This window comes from Oncorhynchus nerka, linkage group LG22 (genome assembly GCF_034236695.1).
Source record: "Oncorhynchus nerka isolate Pitt River linkage group LG22, Oner_Uvic_2.0, whole genome shotgun sequence".
Taxonomy (NCBI): Eukaryota; Metazoa; Chordata; class Actinopteri; order Salmoniformes; family Salmonidae; genus Oncorhynchus; species Oncorhynchus nerka.
Window position 1 is genome coordinate 57,752,584 of NC_088417.1, and position 24,484 is coordinate 57,777,067.

General features: G+C 42.4%; 1 protein-coding gene across 1 annotated transcript in view; it reads left to right on the forward strand.

Annotated features, from left to right (window-relative positions):
• LOC115105407 (teneurin-2) overlaps positions 1–24,484 on the forward strand; it is a 74,834-nt gene that overhangs the window by 14,336 nt on the left and 36,014 nt on the right. Inside the window, exons 3-4 of the mRNA XM_029627416.2 lie at positions 9,937–10,159; positions 19,034–19,272. Coding sequence (XP_029483276.1) covers positions 9,937–10,159; positions 19,034–19,272 — 462 coding nt within the window. The remainder of the gene's footprint in view (positions 1–9,936; positions 10,160–19,033; positions 19,273–24,484) is intronic.

Below are 24,484 nucleotides of genomic sequence, written 5' to 3' on the forward strand. Positions count from 1 at the left end.
TCCGCAGTTACTTCATTCATATTCAGACTTCTAAATGAATGATATATACCCAGTGATTCATCATGAATATAACATATATAAATGCCTCATGAGCTTAGTTAAACTGTTGTACCCCATCGGATCCCAAAATATAAGCTTGCTTTCCTCGATTGTTTATAAACAACAAATGTAAACAAACATTGTATAACCTCAAAACATGGTTTAAACTATCATTTGGATATCATGGGTGGTCAGTCCTTGTATCCATAGGTCTGTTTATGAATTTTAGTGGTTCCATTTCTCCAGCCCCGTCCCTCAGCTTTTTACCAAAACAAACGGGGGTGTGGATGCCTTTGTTATTGTTTCAGCTGTCGATTGGCCCTTTAACATCCAAAGTGCATATGCAGAAATTGTTATGGATTTTATAATACGTGAATCAATATGTTTCTGACCTAAACAAGTGATATATATATATATATATATATATATATGCACATTGTTAGGAAAATATGTCATACCAGCTTTTACTCATCACGTGCATGCAGTTAATGAACCATCTTTGCAAGAAATCAAATCTATCAAAGTCAGCCAGGCGGTTAAAAGACCCATAGAATGATTTTTCCACGGAAGTGTCAATACTTGTAGGTATGACGAAGTGGTATGTCTACGACATGAAATAGCATATCAGCAGCATCTCATCCTGATGGATGTTGATGGCCTGGTGCTGCTGTATAAAATGCTTTGATATGACTCTCTGCTTCTCACCTCGTCCTGTTTGGAGTCAGAACAGAAGTGATATTTTTTGGGGGGGACTAAACACAATTAACCCAGATTGTTAGACAGGTAGGCACATGTATCAACACTGTCGACATTGTGCCCCTCATGTTCTCCATGGAAGGAACGTAGGAGTATTTTTAGCTCTAAGAGGTATCCCAGATCTAAAGTGCGTTTTTAGATTTCCTTGTCATCTCCTTTGTCAAGTGTGCTTTTCCTTTTTTTCCCCCCTCCATTGTTTAGGTAGCTGGATAGAATAAGTCATATTTTAATTGCCTGTTGTTTTCCACTCTGGCATCTCTTTCCCTGTTTCTGATAATGAATCCTGATATGGTTTTTGATTGAGGTTGCTGCATGTGGAGCACACACAGTTCACACACTGTACTTTGTAATCGGATACCATGGTTCTCTACAAAGCATTCGGATGCGCTATTTTGTAACGCCTGCACACCTCGTCGTTTCATGCTCATCTGTACTTTTCTAGTACAATCACCTCTCAAAGGGAAACATTTTCACCAACAACCACCAAGAAGGTGAATGATGAAACAGATAATGAACCCTTTTTTCCCCCTTCATATTGCAATGCTTTGTATTCTCCAAGGTTACATTTCAGTTGGCTTTCCTGCCCGTGTTCCTTATTATTATGACAACTCGGTCATCAGTCCCCTCTACTCCTCTAGCCTCATTGGGATAACAACTCGGTCATCAGTCCCCTCTACTCCTCTAGCCTCATTGGGATAACAACTCGGTCATCAGTCCCCTCTCATCTCCTCTAGCCTCATTGGGATAACAACTCGGTCATCAGTCCCCTCTACTCCTCTAGCCTCATTGGGATAACAACTCGGTCATCAGTCCCCTCTACTCCTCTAGCCTCATTGGGATAACAACTCGGTCATCAGTCCCTCTACTCCTCTAGCCTCATTGGGATAACAACTCGGTCATCAGTCCCCTCTACTCCTCTAGCCTCATTGGGATAACAACTCGGTCATCAGTCCCCTCTACTCCTCTAGCCTCATTGGGATAACAACTCGGTCATCAGTCCCCTCTACTCCTCTAGCCTCATTGGGATAACAACTCGGTCATCAGTCCCCTCTACTCCTCTAGCCTCATTGGGATAACAACTCGGTCATCAGTCCCCTCTACTCCTCTAGCCTCATTGGGATAACAAAATATGCAGTTTAAATCACTGTGTGTTGAAGTTGGCTGACTGTTGATTCTTGCGTTTCCTGCTCCTAAATTCTACATTATATTATTGTAACGGCATTTTCATTCCCATGATCATATTTGTATGCATAATATGCCTTCCATATTGTGGCAGCGTTGCATCTCTCCAAACAAATGCTAAACATTGCCTTCAAACGTATAGTATGCCCCTGAAGCCTCCACTCTCAGCCTTGCTTGTGGCGTATCCCTAGTGCCGGCTGTGCGTAATTGGTATGCATTGTTAGTCTCCTGCTAATTTTTGCTCTAACCCATGCTACAGCATTAGCACCTTGTGTACGCTCCATCTCCCTTCCTGAGGCCGTCACATTCTCAGGTGTCATGGGGGAGAAGTGAGGTGTCGATGGCATCAGCACTGTAAGTGTGCCTGCTGGGAAGGTTTAGCCAGAACTGGATGTGAGCAGTGGCAGACGCAGTAGCTACTCCTGGAACGACCCAGGCTCTTAGCGCACTAATGCTACCAATGCATTATTCATCTGTCCCCCCTCTTGTGGTGTATTTCCGGTGTCTATGCGTTTTTGGAAGTAGAAAAACATTCCAGCAGGGAAATCACTCGAGGTTTGTGTGGTGTTTTGAATGTTTGATCACTCCATTCTCTATGCCACTTTGTTACCAAAGGAAAGTTCATTTGTCTGGTCTTAAATTTTGTGTTAATTTTGTGTTAATAAATTGTATGCCACAGATCTCTCTGGTGATGAATGTAATTTCATAGCATTGGGGTATTTGATTTGGAGGGGTTTCAAGTTGAACGTGCAGTAGTCTCTTCTCCTTGTCTGTTGCTGCTGGACAGTTATTATTGTCTAATTAGTGGAGATGAGTGACCGAGGCAGAGAAATAGTGTGCTCTGAATATTTCAAAACAACCTCCGTCTCATCTCCCCCCTCTTCTCTCCATCAGTATGTCTCTGTATTTCATTTGCACTAACGCACTGCAATCTTGCTTTTTAATTAAATCCCCAAGAAAGAAAAAGATCAAGGGGACAGGGCTAAGTAGTGCACTCCGAAACTGAGCTGTCCTTCGGCAGTTCCAGATCCTCAGCTCTTTAGAAGAGTAGGGGTATGATCCACGGCTTGTCAAGCACGGCCGCTCACTGATCTGACTGATCTGGTGTGGTGTTGCTGCGGTTCTGTTTTGCCACCCATCCTATCGCCCTGGAAACGCCCAACAGAAGTGTCAACAAAGTTTATTCACTGAACAGAAGTCCCTGGAAAAAAAACGAATTCAACTGCTTCTGCTAATCCTGCCATTCTCTATTATGATATGATGTACTAGCAGTGAGAGAAAATGAAGTCTGGACACCCTCAGCTGAATCCTGGGTCTTGCATATCCATAACACCGTTCTTACCCATTTGCAGCCGAAGCTGCCCATTCAGCTTGGCAGGCGTCCACCACTCGTTGAGGTGTTGAGAGCTGTCATGAGTACACTGACCTTTGGGCCTGTTTCAATTAAGACATTTGCACCTGTCTTTGGTTTGTGCGAAGAGATAGATAGGTGGAACTAGCAAAAGAGTGGAAGACAGAAAAATGCCCCCTTTCCAATCATGCCACCTCATTTATTTTTAAGCAGGCTGAGTCACAGTAAAAATCACAATTTCTATTACCTTGCGCTGTCTTGAGGCTTCTCCTGCCCTGTTTAGATTGTGTCTTTTATCATTCCAAATTGACATTTTATGCTTTTACTCGTATTGTTTTTCCCAAGGTTCCCACCGCTCATGTTGGGCAATTTATTTTAATCCTTGTCATTCTAGCCCGTAGCCTGCGAATCTGAGCTGCAGTAATTTCAACATCGCCATGCACCACCAACAACAACAAGCGGACCCGGGAAGCTGTTGTGCTGTGCTTCCATTTCGCCCTGCGTTGCCTCTGAACTGTAATTGCTTTTAGATTTTTTATTTTTTATTCCCTCTCAGCTTTCTGTCTCTTTTCTCTACATGAGTCTTTGATAGCTGAGGTGGCTATAAAACACATTCTACACCTGGGTCATTATCTACAGCAATTGTTATTTTGCCTGGACTCCGAAACATTGGAGGAACAAATAGGCATGTAAGACCATTTCATGTGTTTGTGTGTGTTCCTCCTTTCCCATACTGTTTTTTTTTTAAAGAGAGTTGGAGCAGATTTTCAAGTTCAAACAGAGATTTTTCTAGTTTAAACTGAGTTTTGTAGCAAATTGTGTTGAACTGTCATCCAGTTTTGTTGTTGTTGTTGTTTGGGAATGATTCCAAAACGACAACCATCGTATAGTAGCTTATTTGACCTGGGCTCTCGTCCCCGTGTTTCTGTTGAGTTGTCTTTTGCGTACTGTAGGTTTGCACAGTAGATTAGAACTCAATTGTGAATCAACTCTCTTAAATGGCGGGGGGGAGAAAAAAAATAACATTTAGAAAAACAAAAGGAGGTAGAAGATAGAGGGGAAAAATAAATGTAATTTTATGGGTGGAACTACAGCTCAGTGCTGTTTCCCAACCGTTTTTACATTATAGGAGCTTATGATGCAGGATGAGATCTAAAGCTACAGAACAAATTTTAGTCATGCTCATATGGATGTTGCTGCAGCTTGGCTGATACCAATTTTACTTTGATAAATCTTGCCATAAATCATGGTTTTTAATGAAAACATTTATTTTTATTTTTTTATAATTTAGCATTTTTTGTTCTTGTTGTGTAATACATATTTCTTACAATAAATATAATATATATTTTTCTGGGTGGGTAAAAGAAAACAGACACGCTCTCAATTTCCATTTCTGTCACTCTGTAGCGAGGAGCTGCCTTGCTGACAGGAAAGCAATTAACCTTTTTTAGAAGTTTGTTCATTCTATATCCATGGAGTGGGTAATTACCAACATGGCTGCCTGTTATTAAGTTTGTATCCTCATTTGCTCATTTCTAGTTTGCGCCTCTCTTGCTCCTCATAGGACTTTGTTTGGAATTGGAATGATTGTCTTCCAGGCAGAAAGAGAAAAGGCATAATTCTCTGGGGATAGGTTGTGTGAGTGCACTTGTTCTGCCTGGCTGATGATGTTGCTTTCTATTCATGTGTATGTATGTGTGTGTGATCATGTGTGTGCTGTGTTAGGCACCCCTCCACTCTGCTGTGACCGAAACGTGCTGCATCTCTTTATTGTGCAGGGTTAAGTCACCATGTCATCCATTCTGAAAAAGCCGCTGCCCCCCAACTACTAAAACAGCAGTGCAGATAAAACATTTTTTTATAGTGGGTTAACTGCCTTTTTCAGGGGCAAAACGACAGACTTTTACCTTGTCAGTTCAGGGATTCAATCTTGCAACCTTTCGGTTACTAGTCCAACGCTCTAACCACTAGGCTAGTTTACATACACTTAGGTTGGAGTCATTTAAACTCATTTTTCAACCACTCCACACATTTCTTGTTAACAAACTATAGTTTTGGCAAGTCAGTTAGGACATCCACTTTGTGCATGACACAAGTAGTTTTTCCAACAATTGTTTACAGACAGATTATTTCACTTATAATTCACTGTATCCCAATTCCAGTGGGTCAGAAGTTTACATACACTAAGTTGACTGTGCTTTTAAACTGCTTGGAAAATTCCAGAAAATTATGTCATGGCTTTAGAAGCTTCTGATAGGCTAACATACATCATTTGAGTCAATTGGAGGTGTACCTGTGGATGTATTTCAAAGCCTACCTTCAAACTCAGTGCCTCTTTGCTTGACATCATGGGGAAATCAAAAGACATCAGCCAAGACCTCAGAAAAAAGATTGGAGACCTCCACAAGTCTGGTTCATCCTTGGGAGCAATTTCCAAACGCCTGAAGGTACCACGTTCGTCTGTACAAACAATAGTATATAAACACCATGGGACCAGGCAACTGTCATACCGCTCAGGAAGGAGACGCGTTCTGTCTCCTAGAGATGAACGTACTTTGGTGCGAAAAGTGCACATCAATCCCAGAACAACAGCAAAGGACCGTGTGAAGTTTCTGGAGGAAACCGGTACAAAGTATCTATATCAACATAACCTGAAAGGCCGCTCAGCAAGGAAGAAGCCACTGCTCCAAAACTGCCATAAAAAAGCCAGACTACGGCTTGCAACTGCACATGGGGACTGATGAAACAAAAATAGAACTGTTTGCCATAATGACCATCGTTATGTTTGGAGGAAAAAGGGGGAGGCTTGCAAGCCGAAGAACACCATCCCAACCGTGCACGGGTGTGGCAGCATCATGTTGTGGTGGTGCCTTGCTGCAGGAGGGACTGGTGCACTTCACAAAATAGATTGCATCATGAGGCAGGAAAATAATGTGGATATATTGAAGCGACATCAGTCAAGTAGTTAAAGCTTGGTTGGAAATGGGTCTTCCAAATGGACAATGACCCCAAGCATACTTCCAAAGTTGTGGAAAACAGCTTAAGGACAACAAAGTCAAGGTATTGGAGTGGCCATCACCTGACCTCAATCCTATAGAAAATTTGTGGGCAGAACTGAAAAAGCGTGTGAGCAAGGAGTCCTACAAACCTGACTCAGTTACCCCAGCTCTGTCAGGAAGAATGGGCCAAAATGACTTATTGTGGGAAGCTTGTGGAAGCCTACCTGAAACGTTTGACCCAAGTTAAACAATTTAAAGGCAATGCTGTCAAATACTAATTGAGTGTATGTAAACTTCTGACCCACTGGGAACGTGATGAAAGAAATACAAGCTTAAGTAAATCATTCTCTCTACTATTATTCTGACATTTCACATTCTTAAAATAAAGTGGTGATCCTAACTTACCTAAGACAGGAAATTTCTACTCGGAATAAATGTCAGGATTTGTGAAAAACTGAGTTTAAATGTATTTGGCCAAGGTGTATGTAAACTTCAGACTTCAACTGTAGGTGCCCTGCCATTCCTCTACTGTGCAGCACAACTGTCTTTTTACGATGGCATATGTTGTTTAAGTAGGTATGAAGATGGTAGTACTGAGCAACAGTGGAAAGGCTGATCCTCTGTGGAAAGACTGGCTGTGACAGGTAACTGGAGGGTTGCCGGTTCAAATCCAGGGTCAGAGCGGGAAGTGAGCTGGCATCCGGAGGGTTGCTGGTATCAAATCCCAGCTCCCCAGACTCTCAGTGTGGCAGCCCCCTGCACCTCTCCAAACCTTGATGTGTGTATTTCGGAAGGGTTGAGCTAAAAGCGGAAGTCAAATTGTGCTATCGACCAATAAAGTGATCTTAATCTTAATTAAAAATAGATATATTTAACTTGGCAAATGAATAAAGAACAAATTATTATTTAAAATGACGGCCTACCTGGGAACAGTGGCTTAATTGCCTTGTTCTGGGGAAGAAAGACACATTTTTACCTTGTCAGCTCGGGGATTCGATCCAGCAACCTTTTGGTTACTGTCCCAACGCTCTAACCACTAGGCTGGCTGCCACCCCAAGGCGGATGAAAGGACATTCATTCCGTCTTAAAGGCCATTGTATTAGAGCTATTAAACACACAATACAGTAGACTAATAAAGGCCAGCATGCTGCAGAATGCTGTAATCTGCGTATTACAGAAGGGACTTTGATAACCCCCCTGCTCAGATCTCCACTGTGATCTCGGCAGTATGTTTAAACAGACGAGAAGCCGGCCATTGTGTTTGTGGGATTCCACTGTTTCACACAGGGATGTCGTTACTGAAGGTTAGAAACTGAGGCCCCTGACTGTGTGTCATTTTGTGTGCTCACAGACCTGTTGAGGGTTGGTAAACAACCTCCATGGCTGTCAGCTCGATTTTGAGTTTGAACGGCAGTTTGCAGGGGGAAACAGTGGAAGAAGCATTAGATCAGAGCCCGACCAAGGTTATCAGAGCACATTAAAGGGTTAGTACCAGAATACCATTGTGTTTAGCCAGGGCTGTTGTGTGGAGTGGTGCTTTGATGGACACGTCACACTTTATAATCCACTGCTCTCAGCCCTATTGTGCTGCTCAGATTGTTCCCTGCGTCCCTGCAGTCCAAACGCAGCTTTTGTGAACTGTGGGTTTTGTAGCACTGGGTCTTTTCTCCAGTTCTTACACAGTGTGGTGTGGGAGATTACACACACCCTGGCCCTCCAAACCATGACTGATCTCAGCTCGGCCCAATCCCTTTTTCATTTCTCCTCTTTTCACAAGGCGTTTTGTGTAAAGGGCCTCTCCCTTTCTTAGCTCATGTCTTAGGTCTTGGTATGACTCTCATTCTTTCAGTTATCAGTGCTGTGTACGTAATCAGGTAGGCCCACTGTTTTTTTTTACGATGTTGACATTACATACTGTATGGGTAACTGATATTTTTATGTTACTCCTGAAAGTTTTTTTTATTTATTTTATTTTACCTTTATTTTACTAGGCAAGTCAGTTAAGAACAAATTCTTATTTTCAATGACGGCCTAGGAACAGTGGGTTAACTGCCTGTTCAGGGGCAGAACGACAGATTTGTACCTTGTCAGCTCGGGGATTCGAACTTGCAACCTTTTGGTTACTAGTCCAACGCTCTAACCACTAGGCTACCCTGCTGAAATGAATTGTACAAGGAAAGGGAGGAGAAACCCGTTGGAGAATACACACGGAGTATACAAAACTTCAGGAACACTTTCCTAATCTTGAGTTGTACCCCCTTTTGCCCTCAATTCATCGGGGCATAGACTATACAAGGTGTCGAAAGCGTCCCACAGGGATGCTGTCCCATGTTGACTAATGCTTCCCACAGTTGTGTCAAGCTGGATGGATGTCCTTTTGGTGATGGCCCATTCTTGATACACACAGGAAACTGTTGAGTGTGAAAAACCCAGCAGCGTTGCAGTTGTTGACACACTTAAACCGGTGTGCCTGGCACCTACTACCATACCACTTTTAAAGGCACTTAAATCTTTTGTCTTGCCCATTCACCCTCTGAGTGGCACACATACACAATCCATGTCTCAAGGCTTGAAATTCCTCCTTTAACCTGTCTCCTCACCCTTCATCTACACTGATTTTGAAGTGGATTTAACAAGTGACATCAATAAGGGATCATTCTTTCACCTGGAGTCACCAGGTCTGTCTATGCCATTTTGTACACTCAGTGTATGTGTTTGTGTTTTTTTTTAATACAGTAGGCGTTGCCTTTTAGTCAATAAGACTGTTTTATTGCACCATGGAAGAAGTATATATTGTCTTTTTCTTTTGACCCTTTTTGAGGAATATGTTGATTCATTGATGTCTTGCCAATGTCCGATCAGTCCGTCACACAGGCTTTGTAAAGAATGTGTGGAGGTGGAAGCACTAAGATTTTATTCATGTTGCTACACAATTTGTTCTCTGTAATATATAGTATCTGTAGATAGAAATTAGAATCGTTCAAATATTTCTCTTTAGACTTGAGTAATTAGTGATATTTTCTAATACCTTAATTTAAAGATTTAGATCTCATCTGCCAAAATCAGAAGTAATGATTAAATGGAATGATTTAGGGCTGCTACAATAATGCATACAAGTATTTGTATCATATTATTTGATTAAAGGTTTAAAAGTGAAGAACACTTGATTCCAATATTTGGATAGTTTTAATCATAATTAACATTTTAAACTTTCACAAAGTTATTTTCATAAATGTTTCCTTTTTTTTAGTTATGGAATGGATAAGGTGAATTGGTCACTCTACAGGAGCGTTGGATTTAGTCTGTAAAATATTATACTTGTACAATTTTAGTTATTTCTTCAGAGGTGTTTTTGTATTTCGATCTGACATGTTCTCATAAAGCAATTTGTAACACATGAAATGAAAAATGTTCTATATGAAACTAAAGCATCCAAACATACATCACTGTCAATGGATAATGCTTTCATTAAATCAGTCAATTCAGGCTGAAGTAGTACACATTTATAAAGCCCCCGCCAAGGCTATAACAACTGAAATATACACTATGCGCTAGAACACCATTCCTGTCAAACAATAAGCCCTAATTTGTTCCTGTGTTCTCCTTCAGGTCCTCCCAACAACCACCACAGTCAGTCTCTGCGGCCGCCACTCCCTCCTCCTCACAACCACCACCAGTCATCGGCCAACTCCCTGAACCGCAACACCCTGGCCAGCCGCCGCGGCCAAACCCATGCCCCCTCGGCGGCCCCCGGGGAGGGCCCCTCCACACCAGAGTCAGTCCAGCTCCAGGAAAGCTGGGCGCTGAACAGCAGTGTGCCCCTGGAGACCAGGTCAGTATCACTGTCTCCCTGCTTGCTATCCATTCATGTTTGGACACCCTCCCTATTCAGAGGGACAGGAACACTTTATGCTTCCTATCAGCTCCTGGTACTGTACAGCTGGCTGTATTTATCCAAGTGGCAAAGGTCTTTACCTTAAACCTAAAGGCTCTGGTCAGGTTTGTGGGTGCCCTCTGCCCAGCTGCTAGAGCTCTGAACTCAGGCAACGGCAGAAGGGGATGTTATCTTCACACACAGCCACACTGGCACACAGGCAGAGGCCCTGCCTGCTGCTCTCTCTCTGGTGTTCTGGTAGATGGAAGCTGGTGTCCTCCTCTCCCCCTCTGTTCTGCCTTTTGTTTGGTGTGTGATTGCCATGCTCCTGCTGGGTTGTGAGTCGCTCCTCTATGTTCCCAGATCACACTCCAAACACGCCGCATGCACAATTCATGTTACCGGGACTACAGGGCGTGTCTCTCAGATGTTTTATTTGCCAGGAGCTCCTGCTACTCCTGCTACCGCCGGGTGCCTTTACCTGCCTGTTCCCTCCTTTCCAAAATGGAGCCTGGCGCCTGAGTCACAGCCAGCATGCCTCCTACTGAGTGAGGAAATCAGTTTTTACTGTAGGAACTCAGTTTTTTTTCAATTCCATCATGTTAGCTGGGATACGCAGGAATAACGAGACAGTGTTCAGGATGTTAGGGTTGTATTTCCTGATCTGGTGTCCTAGCAGCATGAGTTGTGTTCTGCTGCTTTTCCTAAAAGTCTCCAGTATGGTGGTTTGTTAGCAGTGGTGGAAAAAGTACCCAATCGTCATACTTGAGTAAAAGTAAAGATACCTTGATAGAAAATGACTAAAAGTGAAAGTCGCCCAGTAAATTACTACTTGAGTAAAAGTCTAAAACTATTTGGTTTTAAATATACTGAAGTATCAAGAGTAGAAGTATGAATAATTGAAAATTCCTTATTAAGCAAACCAGGCAGCACAATTTTCTTTTTTTCTTTTTATTTACGGATAGCCAGGGGCACACTCCAACAGTCAGACATATTTGACAAACAATGCGTTTGTGCTTAGTGAGTCCACCAGATCAGAGGCTTTAGGAATGACCAGGGAGGTTCTGTTGATAAGTGTGTGAATTTGACAATTTTCTGTCCTGCTAAGCATTCAAAATGTAACTTTTGGGTGTCAGGGGATTTTTTAAAATTTTTAAGTACATTATTTTCTTTAGGGATGTAGTGAAGTAAAAGGTGTCAAAAATATAAATAGTAAAGTAAGATACCCCAAAAAACTACTTAAGTAGTACTTATTTTTACTTAAGTACTTTACACCACTGTTTGTTAGTTAGTTTATTAGGTTTTATGACTTCCCTTTCTACTGTGGACAGCAATCCAATTTCCTCTTCCTAATCCTACACTTTACATTGACAGCTATATACACTTACACAAATGGAAACTACACACAAAACAAAACAGTACAATTCCCCCTAGTGCTCCTTGCCCTTTTCTCCTCTCCCCCCTTCCGTCTCTCCTCTTCTCTCTTCCCTCTCTCCCTGCCCCCTCAGTGCCTGTTCTCAGCAGGCAGATTAATATAGCTTCTGTCGGGGCATATGGGCCTGACCTCACACACTTCAGTTCATAATTCTTTGTCTTTCAGATGCCCCTGTCTGGGCATCTTGCAGCGCTAGCACTTTTACTTAGTTTCACCCATTAATACTGCTTGGTCTTTACAGAGTCTCCCTCATAGGCATAAAACAACATTTCATCTGGGGCCTGACCCTTTACCCTATGACCTGGAACCACCCGACATGCTGTCCATCATACCACTGCTGGACATAATATAACTCATACAGTACATTCACACACACACACTAGCACACACATGCTCTCTCTCTCACTCTCTCACTCTCTCACACACACACACACACACACACACACACATTTTCAGGGAGGCAGTGACTTGGAAAAGCCATTTTTTTTGCAATGGAACAAATCCACTGTAAGGTTACCATATTGCAAATGACTACGGTAGAAAGACACATACCAACATTTTCTTTAATACATTTTCGCTAGCTAGCTACAACAGAAGGCCATTGTGGATAACTTTTTTATGTCTCTGCGTCCAGTATGAAATAAGTTAGAGGTAGTTTCACGAGCCTATGCTAACTAGCGTTAGCGCAATGACTGGCTGTCTTCAGGAACAGTTACCGTGCTAGCTGTTCCTGTTCATCCAACTCTGGGGAGGTAGATAAATGGCTTCATTGCCGAAATCTCAAACCATCCCTTTAATATGGAGGAAATTATAGTAATTGGAGCTAATTACAGGGGGTTTTCTGTATAGAAAATTCTTAGGCGGGCTGTCTTAAGTGGTAATTTTCGGGATGGAAAAACGGTTTGATTGTCAACTTAAACGACCAAAATCAGATAAAAAGCATGCAGAAAAGATATATTGAACTATATATAATTTTTCATAATACAATGTTTGAGAACTAACAATCGAATAGAAAATAGACAGTCAGGGCACATGCCCATTGATTTTGTTTGCGCAGAGGAATACAGCATTAGCCATTGCAAAATGCATATAATTGCAGGAAATGTGCTTTTAAAGCTGCAAAATTGTCCCTCAACTCCATGCCAAACTGTATAGAATTGCTGGAAATTAACTTCAAATCTTCAAAATTTTCTTTCAGCTCAATGAAAAAATCTGAAGAATTGCAGAAACTGAACTTTAAAACAGTTAAATGTTCTCTCCGACGCCAAGATACCTTTACTTTTTCAGCTTATAGGCTATGTTAGAGTTGACACTTCCTCTTCCAATTAATTGTGGGGATGTCAAAATAATGAAGCTAACAACCAAATCTAGTCATTAAAATAAAGTATTTATTTTACTTGCCATTATCGTTCACCTTTTTGCTAACATATGCTCCGTCGCCAGTTTGCCTGGGCAAGAAAAGTTTGAAAACCACTTTCATAGTGCACTATTTTATATAATTCCCTCACGAAATGCTTGCCCTGGTCTTTATGCGCCAAGGAACTACAGTGCATAAATGAGCTACCAAATTATTCAGCGATGACATCAATGTTATCTATAAAGAATCCTCCTTCTTTAGTGAAACAATGTGGGAGTCAAATTGATTTAATTGTCATTTTTTTGTCAGCAATGTACACAAAATACTCTAATGTCAAAGTGGAAGAAAAATGTAATAACTAAAATATAGTTGTTGCATAAGTATTCAATACATGTTAGAAACACCTTTGGCAGTGATTACAGCTGTGAGTCTTTCTGGGTAAAATCTCTAAGAGCTTTCCACACCTGGATTGTGCAATATTTACCCATTTTATTATTTTCAAAATTATTCAAGCTCTGTCAAGATGTTTGGGGATCATGCTCACAGTACTTTTTTCAAGTCTTGCCATAAATGTTCAAGCAGATTTAAGTCAAAACTTGAACTTGGTTACTAAGGAACATTCACTGTCTTCTTGGTAAGCAAATCCGGTGTAGATTTATTGTAGGTTATTGTCCTGCTGAAAGGTGAATTCCTCTCCCAGTCTCTGGTGTAAAGCAGGTTTTCCTTTAGGATTTTGCCTGTGCTTAGCTCCATCCTGTTTCTTTTTATCCTGAAAAACTCCCCAGTATTTGTTGATGTCAAGCATACTCATACCATGATGCAGCCACCATCATGCTTGAAAATAAGGAGATAGTTGCTCAGTGACAGTTTGAGTTGGATTGGCCCAAACATAAATAAGGCTTTGCATTTATGCAAAAACTGTAGTTCTTTGCTGTGTTTTAGTGACTTGTTGCATGTTTTGGAATATATATTATTTCTGTGTATTTGTATTATTCTTTTCACTCTGTCATTTAGGTCCCTACAATGTTGTTTAATCCATCCTCAGTTTTCTCCCATCACAATCATTAAACTGTAGCTGTTATAAAATCACCAATGGCCTCAACAGCTCAGTTCAGAAGAACAGCTGTATATTTTGAGGTGTCTGGGTGGTTTAATACATAATCCACAGCATAATTATTTACTTGACTATGCTTAAGAGATAATCAATGTCTGATTTGTTATTGTTACCCATCTACCAATCACTGACCATCTTTAAGAGGCTTTTGAAAAGCTCCGTTCTCTTTGTAGTTGAATCTGTGCTTGAAATTCAATACTTGACTGAGGGACCTTACAGAGGTTGTGTGTATGGGGGACAGAGGAAGGTTTAGTCATTCAAAAATCATGTCAACCCCTATTATTTCACACAGTGTCCATGTAATTTATTCTGTGATTTGTTAAGCCACATTTAACTAATTTAGGCTTGCCATAACAAAAGGTCTGAATACTTATGCAGTGACTGTATTTTAGTTATGAATGTTTTATTTATCTTTAAAAATATACATATGATCACTTTGACATTACAGAGTATTTTGTGTACATTGTTGACATTTTTTTTTTTGAATCGTGCTTTGTAAGCACAGTAAAATGTGAAGAAATCCAAGGGGTCTGAATAATTCTGCAAGGCACTGTAACACTGTCATACTCTAGGGTCCAGTCTCATCACATTCCAGAAATGGTGAATTGAAATGAAATAATAAAAAAATCCATTATCCTGAGAGGTGAGCTGAGTCGCTGCCCGGTCCGCTCTCTCCCTGTATCCCCATGGGCTTGTTTGAGAATGCTGAACCATTCCTCTCTCTCTCACTCTCTTCCTCTCTCTCTCTATCTGCAGATTGAATGTCCTCCTTCAGCAGTCGATTTCTGCTGAGGAGCCCTGAAATTAAACGGGGTTGGGGGAGATAAAAAATCACAAAGTGTAGCGAGTAGTGGCCACCTGTGCAATGGTGCTTTTGGCCTGTAGGTGTTCCTCCTATATTCTCAACAACAGAATGCATAGCCTGTATTTAGCCAATTTGCATGTATGAGCCCTATTACAGTATATATTAGCACTACTACTGTATGCTCACAACGTAGCGTGAAAGCCCATATTGTATGGCTCCTGTAACATGAAGACCAAGCCGCTGATTATTATGGTACACACTGATGCTGTATTTGCATGTTGATGGCATGTTTATTGGAATTAATTATGCACTATTAATGGCAGCCATGTTAAATGGTAGTGTTTGTAGCTTGTTCAATTTCCAAATGCCTTTTTTCTCTGTTTCAACCCTACTGAGTCCGTTTAAAAAAATGTTTTTTTATGTGAGCTCTGTCTAGGAGAGACATCCTCTGAGAATGGGTTAGTTATATAACATGTTTTTCTCTGAGTTCAACTGCGTCATTGTGGTTGCTGTCCTGTCAAATTTAGTTTTTTTGTTGTGGAAGTCTTCAAAAGGCTGGTTGATTGGTTTTGATTTGACAGTTTAAAAAATGACATATACACACAGTACATACATTTTTAAGAACACAATAAAGTCAATGACTTTGGTCCCTTAAAAAGCCAGGGTGCTAGGGGGGTTCAACTCCCGAGCCTTTTGATGTTGCTTTTTATTAGATTAGTTTGACTGACTCCGGCACCATCGGTATGGTTCAGTGTGTTAGCGCCCAGCTCAATGTGTTGCCGTGGTTGCACCTTGCAGACAGACCTGGCCCTGCCTGCCTGATATTCTGGAGGTATTGGTATTGAGAGAGAAACAGCCAGAACCTCCAACAGTTCAGCCCTCCGTGACTTGAATCCCAAACAGGGTTCATTACATAAATTCTTATGCTAAATTTCTGTTGCCCTTGATAGCTTTACCATTATGTCCTGGCATGTCTGGTAGAATACTAATAGATCTACACTCCAGTTGAATTCCTGTTCATTATCTGTAAAATCTCCATTTACTCGTTAATTGCACTGGCTTTTACACGCCCTCCCTCAGGATGAGAGAAGTGTTTACTGTGAAAGAGAGACTATGAACACAGTTTTGTCTTGCTGTTTTGTTTTGTTCTGTTTGGCTTGGTTTTGTATTCATCTGTGGTTTTGTTAAACTGTCTGTGTGGGATAAACCCCTCTGAGTGGCATGTTGTGGCCAATTTACACACCGGAGCAGGAAGGAAAGAAAAGACTATCACCATAAGTGCTATTTAAAATGATGATAGGCAAACATCTGGATAAAATAAATAAACAAAAAGACAGAAAGGCTCACCTGAAAGAAGAAAAAAAAACGTTTTTTTTTGTGTGTCCTTATTCAAATGCAGCTTTGATGCTGGCTCTCCTCTTTGAAAATATGCAACTCGAGCGTGGATTTGATATGATATGTGTAACTAAAGCAATTAATGTATGAAGGCCTTTATATTATATGCTCATTTTGTCCTATAATCACATTGAAATAGATTTCATTTTTTTGGTTTAAAGTCAGAGTAGGCTTGTGAACTGAATGTCATTGTAAGCTAGAGTGGCATTTTTAATAACTGCTGAATAGCATGTACATTTATTTTCACTATTGACCGATTTGGATACAAAACAGCGTTCTTTGTCATGTCAGGAGAGAGAATATTACATTCTCTACAGTGTGTTGTGTTGTTTAAGTCAGGTTGTAATACCCACACATAATCAACTGTGATATCATCCATCTCATCTGTTGTGTGCTTGCCAAAGCCATTATACTGTCTCTGTTTTGCTTTGCAAAGCTGTCTCTGACGACGGCTATATGACTCATGCCCTGGTGGATAAAATATGATTGATTTATGGATTCATTTACCTGCTGCCTGCTATGGTGCAATTAACATGCATCTAGTTGAGAGGATATTCTCTCCACTAACACGGTGTGATGTGATGGCCGTGGCCAGCCGCCTGCGTGCTTGCCTGCCTGTCACCAAGGAACAGGTCATTAATCAGGCAGCGTCGGAGGGCAGGCCAAAGTAAGGGGCAGGGCGCTAACCTCAGCCATGTTTTCATTAGTGCACGTACACAGCCGCCAGGAGGGGCTGCTTGGGGGGGGGGGGGGGGGGGAGGTTCACTCCTCTCCAAGTGTAACACCTTCTCAGGTCGCCGCGGTGACACCTCTTTCCACTGTCTTCATCCCTTTTATTATATACTGAGGAGGAGGTGTAGAGGATGATACTCTGATGAACCATAATGGCCAGCTGGCTGAAGGCTTATTTAACACAACCAATCGTACGTACATCAAACATGTGTGTTTTTTACATAATCCCTTTGATTGCCGATAGACAGTACAGTATATGCAATATACAATGTTCGGACAAACCATTCCTCGAGGTGTTTATTTCACTCCACACGAGGTTGTTAGAGTGAATTGAATGAGGATTATTAGGTCACATGTTGCAGACCCTGGGATGAGTTGATGTCATCAGCCAGCCATCGTTTGATATTGACTGGTAATAGGGTAGACCGGCAGGTCAGCCCACTTTACCATCGCTATTCCAGGGTGAGGAATGCCGACGCACCATCATCACGGCTATGAAAATCGGGCTGTTGCCAAGAGCAGGTTTCACATTTGACCTTGCCTGCACGTGAAGCCCAAACGTAAAGACTGATCCCAAACGTAAAGACTGATCCCAAATGTAAAGACTGACGGAGACGCATCGAGGTAAGGCCTTGAGTTATGTGCGCACGCCTCCTACAGCTTGTTTGTGCGTCCGACCTGTTTTTTTCTCTCTCTCTCTCTCTCTCTCTCTCTTCACTTATATCTAAGTCATTCTGTTCCTTTCTCGCCCCATGAAATGATTATTTCTGAGCTGACGCTCTCATTTGGACACAGACCACCAAACCGGTGAATTGAGAATTGACGAGAGGATTGACGGTCAATCCACTTGTTACTCTCTCTGCTGCTTCCCCCTACCTACTTCATATAAGAGTTCCTTCCCTCTACAACACATATAGTCGATTTAACAGACATCTCTGACAGATTTCCTACTTATTTCTAACTGTAATTCCCAGACCTTTTGTTCCAAGTCATCCTTGGTGTTCTCCAGCGATTCTTCGGGTTGGTTGAGAGATGGGCTGTGGAGAGCCTGTTAGTGTTGATCTCAGTGTTCTACTGCTAGGATTGATCAGACACCAGCTCAGGAGTTGAGATGCGTAATTGGTAGATGTGCACCATTGATCTAGTCACTGCTTCTCCAATTGAGGAGAGGAGAAGAAACTGTCCTCTTGTTGTGTGTGAGTGAATAGAAGGGAAATTTCATTTTTTAAGGCGAGAGAGGAGGACACCATGAGGTTTGATGCTGGGGGGTTTTGGACTTCCTTCCCCGTCCGGGCTGGAGCTGTGGAACGAGATCTGAGAGGAGAGTGTTTTTGGGTTCAGTGTGGGGCAGCAGCTTGTGAGAGCTTCCGACCAGCATCAAAGAGGCACGGTCAACTGTCTTCCACTTTCATCCCCATCCCATCTGCCTCCTCGTAGACCTCCCCGCAGGGTCTGCCGCCCACCTGGCACAGGCCAGCATTGCACTGGGGTCTGCCTGTAGCCAAGCTGGGCACCGGACGGAAAGGAGGTGCTAGGGGAGAGACACTGTCGAAGCAGACTAACTTAGCTACAGTATTTACAATCTTCACATTGGGTAGAAATTAGACTGCTGATGACGAAGAAGCAGTTGATTTTTATTCTTAGCCTAAACGCTAACGATGATAATGAGCATAATAATCAAATGCCGGTCTACGAGTCTGGAAGGCGATAATCTGTATATTCTGTATGCTTTTAGCTGTATAATTCAGAGTCCTTAGACCGCTTTGAGTAGCGTGAATAAGAAAATCAATGCATGTAAATGACCAGTGAATAATTGCTGGTAGAATATAGAGGGGCACTTCATTGCTCCAGATGTCTCATTATATTCTGAAAGCTACTGTTCACTCCAACACAATTTGCACATTCTATTGGTAATAGAGACCATGTAGCAGCTGATTCTAACTCTCCGTGTCCGCCTCTTGTCTCTCTCTCTCCTTTTCTCTCCTTCGCTGTAGGCACTTCCTGTTTAAAACCCCGTCCGGGACCACTCCCCTGTTCAGCAGCTCGTCTCCAGGGTACCCCCTGACGTCTGGGACCGTCTACTCCCCCCCACCGCGGCTGCTACCCAGAAACGCCTTCTCCAGGAGCTCCTTCAAGCTGAATAAACCCTCCAAGTACTGCAGCTGGAAATGTGCTGCCGTGTCGGCCATCGCTGCTGCCGTCCTGCTGGTCGTGCTGCTCTCCTACTTCATAGGTAGGCTACAATACAGTACAATACAGTACAATACAGTACAGTACAGTACAATACAGTACTGTAGCCCCCCTTGTTATATTGATATGCCATCTGCTGTCAGATTGGCTTGGCTCATTTAACCTGTTTGGGAATGAACTGGAAAATATTCCAACTGAAAATCTTCTTGTCAAGGGTATGGTTGGATGAAATACCATAGGCCTATCGCACTAATGGTATTAACATTCACAGACACTTGACATGGAAAAGCAATTTCTAGAACCTTGCTTATATATCATAATTAGCTTGACATTTGACATGCAATGAATCCATGTGTGCCTGTTAGCATATTATGTTGGTTATTATAAAATGGAATGTGTATTCATGCTCATGACAAATGCATGACTGAGAATGAAGCACATAGAAAGAAAAAGCCGTGTGAACACTCAGCCTACTCTAGCCGTACTCCATGGTCAGTTTCATCCCACAATATTTACTATTAGCATTTTGTTTTGTGAGGTAACGATTTATAGTCAGCATTGAGGTCTCTCCGGCAGTGTTCAGATCTGACATGGTGATTGTGAGTCATCGCAGCACTGCGGGGTGCAGTGAGCTGTGCTGTTAGCTGTGCTGTGCTGTCCACACACAAGGCTGAGAGAGGGAGCCTGCCGCTCCCCAAGCCTTGCTCCTCAGAGGACTGTGGACACAGTCGATACTGAGGCGTAAGAGCGCTCGAGTGAGAGGGGGAGCAGAGCCCACTGCAGGAGGGGTGGAAAATGAGAGTAAACACATCAAAGGGCTTTGATGAGCCGATCAAGAGCCTCACTGTGGTCACATAATAACAGCTAAGGCCAATCACTTGGGGGTGTATTGTGAGTTGCCTGAATGTGTTGTATTACGGGCTCTATGTGGGGTAGAAACAGATACATTAGTAGTGGTGGCCAAGCCTATGCGGTATTGTGGTTTTAAGTCAACTTCACCCGGCTTTCAGGGCTTCACTGTTTGGAATTGCAATGTTTGTGGATATATTTATTCACTGTGAGATTGCGTTGACACGCTTGTCCTATTCAAATCTGGAGAGACACACAGAGAGGGAGAAAAAAGAGCGAGTGGGAGAGAGAGAGCTGGCTCATTGTCTCTGGGCAGCCATGGGTGGAAGCTGGCTGTGTGTGTGCACTGGTGTGTGATGCGTGGTGAAACTCCCCCATTACCTGTGGGATTATGTTTCGCATGGCGTGGCACTCAGGCACACCGAGGGAGGGAGGCAAGGCCACAGCTCAGCAAGCAAAGAGCTCTGTACCCCAGCGCCAGGATGGGGGTCGAGGCTTTATGGGCTGAGCGGTTCCGATCCAGCACCCTCGGGCCAGGCCAATACTCAGCGGGCCCCGGGACTTCTGAGCAGAACCGAACCCTGTGCGTGCATGCAAACTGCAGAAATAAATGTGACCGTGGCTTTTTTACAAGCGATCAAACCTGGACGGCTACAGCTGAGCTCTCCACCGCAGACACAGCCATAGCCCAGACTCTGCCTACGTTCCAGGGAGATCTGCACTAATGCATCTGGAAACGCAGCAGTCAGACAAATATGAGCTATTTCTGTTTCCCTCTTTCATAAGTGTCAAAAAAAAAATGATGCCGTCTATCCTTTTCTTGAACTCCAGAATTAGTGTCTGAAGAGAACTTCTCTCAGAGACTCAAGACAAAGAATATGCTCCGAAAGAGTTGAACGCTAGACTCCTTTTGAGTCTGCATAAGCATGCCTCTTAACTCAATACACTCGTGGGATAGGGCTAAATTGAAATGTTTCTTACAGAAGAAATATGGAAAGCATCTATGCGTAACCATGGTAACAATCAAAAAGGGAACAGATTGGAGATTATGTGAAAATGATTAAATGTGAGGACAAAATGTGAAGACAAAACAGTTAATCTGACGAAAGACTTAATCCAAACATTACATTATTGATTTGATGTATATTTTACATTTACTGTACTATTTGCCACATTTGTTGATAACTAAATCTGTAAATACTCTGGATAAATTCAGTAACATGACTAGATTATTCCTGGAAAATGTGGGGTAGGTGCAACATAAGACAAAAATGACACGGCTTTGAGTGAGAGGTTTAACTTGTATCTACAAGTGGCCACACACAGCTCCTACGTAATTTGAATGCACTTTTAGGTCTCAAAGAAGAGTCTTCAACTATAAGGTGCTATTTTGAGCTCTCCTAGCTGAGGAACTAGAGCAAGTAGACTTGTAGTTGTTTTCTTTGGAACACAGCCCTGCATCCGTGTCAATTACTGTTGTTGTTTACACTTTCCAAAAACAGTCCATTATAAATCGCAATCTGGTCAGATGGGCATTATTTGAAAGTGTGTTCTATTGGCAACATGGCTAGCTAGCTAAATTACTCAATAGGATCTTAGTGTTAGGCTTTCACAAGGCAGTTCAGAGAAGCAGGTCCTCATGTTGGTGTATTCAGATGCGTGTTCCCCGCCAAATGTCTTTCGAACTGTACATAGCATAGTGATCATAAACGTTGACACTACTGTATATGACATGAGTTTTATGATATGGAAATGTGAACTGCACATTTGGACTAACGGGTGTTTGTCCAATGTCTCGTCTTGTCAAAAGACATCGATTTCCCCAATTAGCATTGGGGATCGGGGCGACGTCTTGTCACGCCCGGTGTTCAAGTTCAGAACAGCTGTCAGTCAAAACCGATACTGCACAGTGAAGATGAGTCCTTGAGCTCTGACGTCATGAGTAGCGTGTTATTGCACAGCCACTGCGTGTCCAAATCTGCTATTTTGAAACAGTGTACAAGTGTGAAGAGCTACTGGGCCAATCACGGGGACGTTGTTACATCATGAAAGACTGACACCCACCAGTTGTCCTTGTATCTCTCCGCTCGTCCATTCCTCTAAGGACACTCGTTTGCCACAAAGGTCTTTTTATATTCCTTGTGGTTTGTTGTGAAACGCACTCGCTCACAGACCTACCGCATCCAAGGGGCTGAGAGGTTTACTGTTGCTAGGACACAGGTGAGGTGAGCAGGCCTGATGCAAGCCGAGCAGGTCTAGCATCATCATGCTAGGTGGGGAATGGCGATGGAGAGCCCTGCTCCTGCGTTTCTCTCTCTTCCCCCTCCCCTTAAAGGACAGCAGGTCTAATTTACACTAATTGGTGAATGATGATGAAAGGGAGAGATAAATGACAAGTATGTCTAGGCTTAGCTATCCACCTCCCAAACCCCCTTTTGATATTGGTTCTACTTTAACCCCTTAGTTATGGTGCATTCAGAAAGTATTCAGACCCCTTTTTCCACATTTTGTTACGTTACAGCCTTATTCTATTTATTTTTTTAAATCCTTCATCAATCTACACACTACCCAATAATGACAAAACAAAAACAGTTTTTTTGAATTTTGTGCAAATGTATCCAAAATAAAAAACTGAAATATCACATTTACATAAGTATTCAAACCCTTTACTCAGTTATTTGTTGAAGCACCTTTGGCAGCAATTACAGCTTTGAGTCTTCTTGGGTATGATGCTACGAGCTTGGTACACCTGTATTTGGGGATTTTCTCCCATTCTTCTCTGCAGATCCTCACAAGCTCTGTCAGGTTGGATGGGGAGCATTGCTGCACAGCTATTATCAGGTCTCTCCAGAGTTGTTTGATCGGGTTCAAGTCCAGGCTCTGGCTGGGCCACTCAAAGACATTCAGAGAATTGTCCCCAAGCTACTCCTGCGTTGTCTTGGCTGTGTGCTTAGGGTCATTGTCCTGTTGGAAGGTGAACCTTCATCCCAGTCTGAGGTCCTGAGAGCTCTGGAGAAGGTTTTCATCAAGGATCTCTCTGTATGTTGCTTCGTTCATCTTTTCCTCGATCCTGACTAGTCTCACAGTCCCTGCCACTGAAAACATCCTCACAGCAGGATGCACCTGAGCTGAATTTCTCAGTGTCTAAATACTTTTGTAAATAACGTATTTCAGTTTGTATTTTTAATACATTTGCAAAAATGTCTAAACTTGTTTTCACTTTATTATGCGGTATTGTGTGTAGGTTAATGAGGGAAAACATTAATTTAATCGATTTTAGGATAAGGCTGTAGCGTAACAAAATGTGGAAAAAGTGAACTTTCCGAGTGGGTCTGAACTTTCCGAGTGCACTGCATGTTACCTGAACGGATGCTGGAGCTGCTGCTCTGGCTATAAGCAGGGGCTTTCATTAGGCATGATATGAAACCAAAAAAGATGGGTCATTGACACTGAAATCAACCTAATGACTCATAAAACAGGATTAGAATGGGCATACAGTGGGGCAAAAAAGTATTTAGTCAGCCACCAATTGTGCAAGTTCTCCCACTTAAAAAGATGAGAGAGGCCTGTAATTTTCATCATAGGTACACTTCAACTATGACAGACAAAATGAGGGAAAGAAATCCAGAAAATCACATTGTAGGATTTTTAATGAATTTATTTGCAAATTATGGTGGAAAATAAGCATTTGGTCAATAACAAAAGTTTATCTCAATACTTTGTTATATACCCTTTGTTGGCAATGACAGAGGTCAAACGTTTTCTGTAAATCTTCACAAGGTTTTCACACACTGTTGCTGGTATTTTGGCCCATTCCTCCATGCAGATCTCCTCTAGAGCAGTGATGTTTTGGGGCTGTTGCTGGGCAACACAGACTTTCAACTCCCTCCAAAGATGTTCTATGGGGTTGAGATCTGGAGACTGGCTAGGCCACTCCAGGACCTTGAAATGCTTCTTACGAAGCCACTCCTTCGTTGCCTGGGCGGTGTGTTTGGGATCATTGTCATGCTGAAAGACCCATCCACGTTTCATCTTCAATGCCCTTGCTGATGGAAGGAGGTTTTCACTCAAAATCTCACGATACATGGCCCCATTCATTTGTTCCTTTACACGGATCAGTCGTCCTGGTCCCTTTGCAGAGAAACAGCCACAAAGCATGATGTTTCCACCCCCATGCTTCACAGTAGGTATGGTGTTCTTTGGATGCAACTCAGCATTCTTTGTCCTCCAAACACGACGAGTTGAGTTTTTACCAAAAAGTTATATTTTGGTTTCATCTGACCATATGACATTCTCCCAATCTTCTTCTGGATCATCCAAATGCTCTCTAGCAAACTTCAGACGGGCCTGAACATGTACTGGCTTAAGCAGGGGGACACGTCTGGCACTGCAGGATTTGAGTCCCT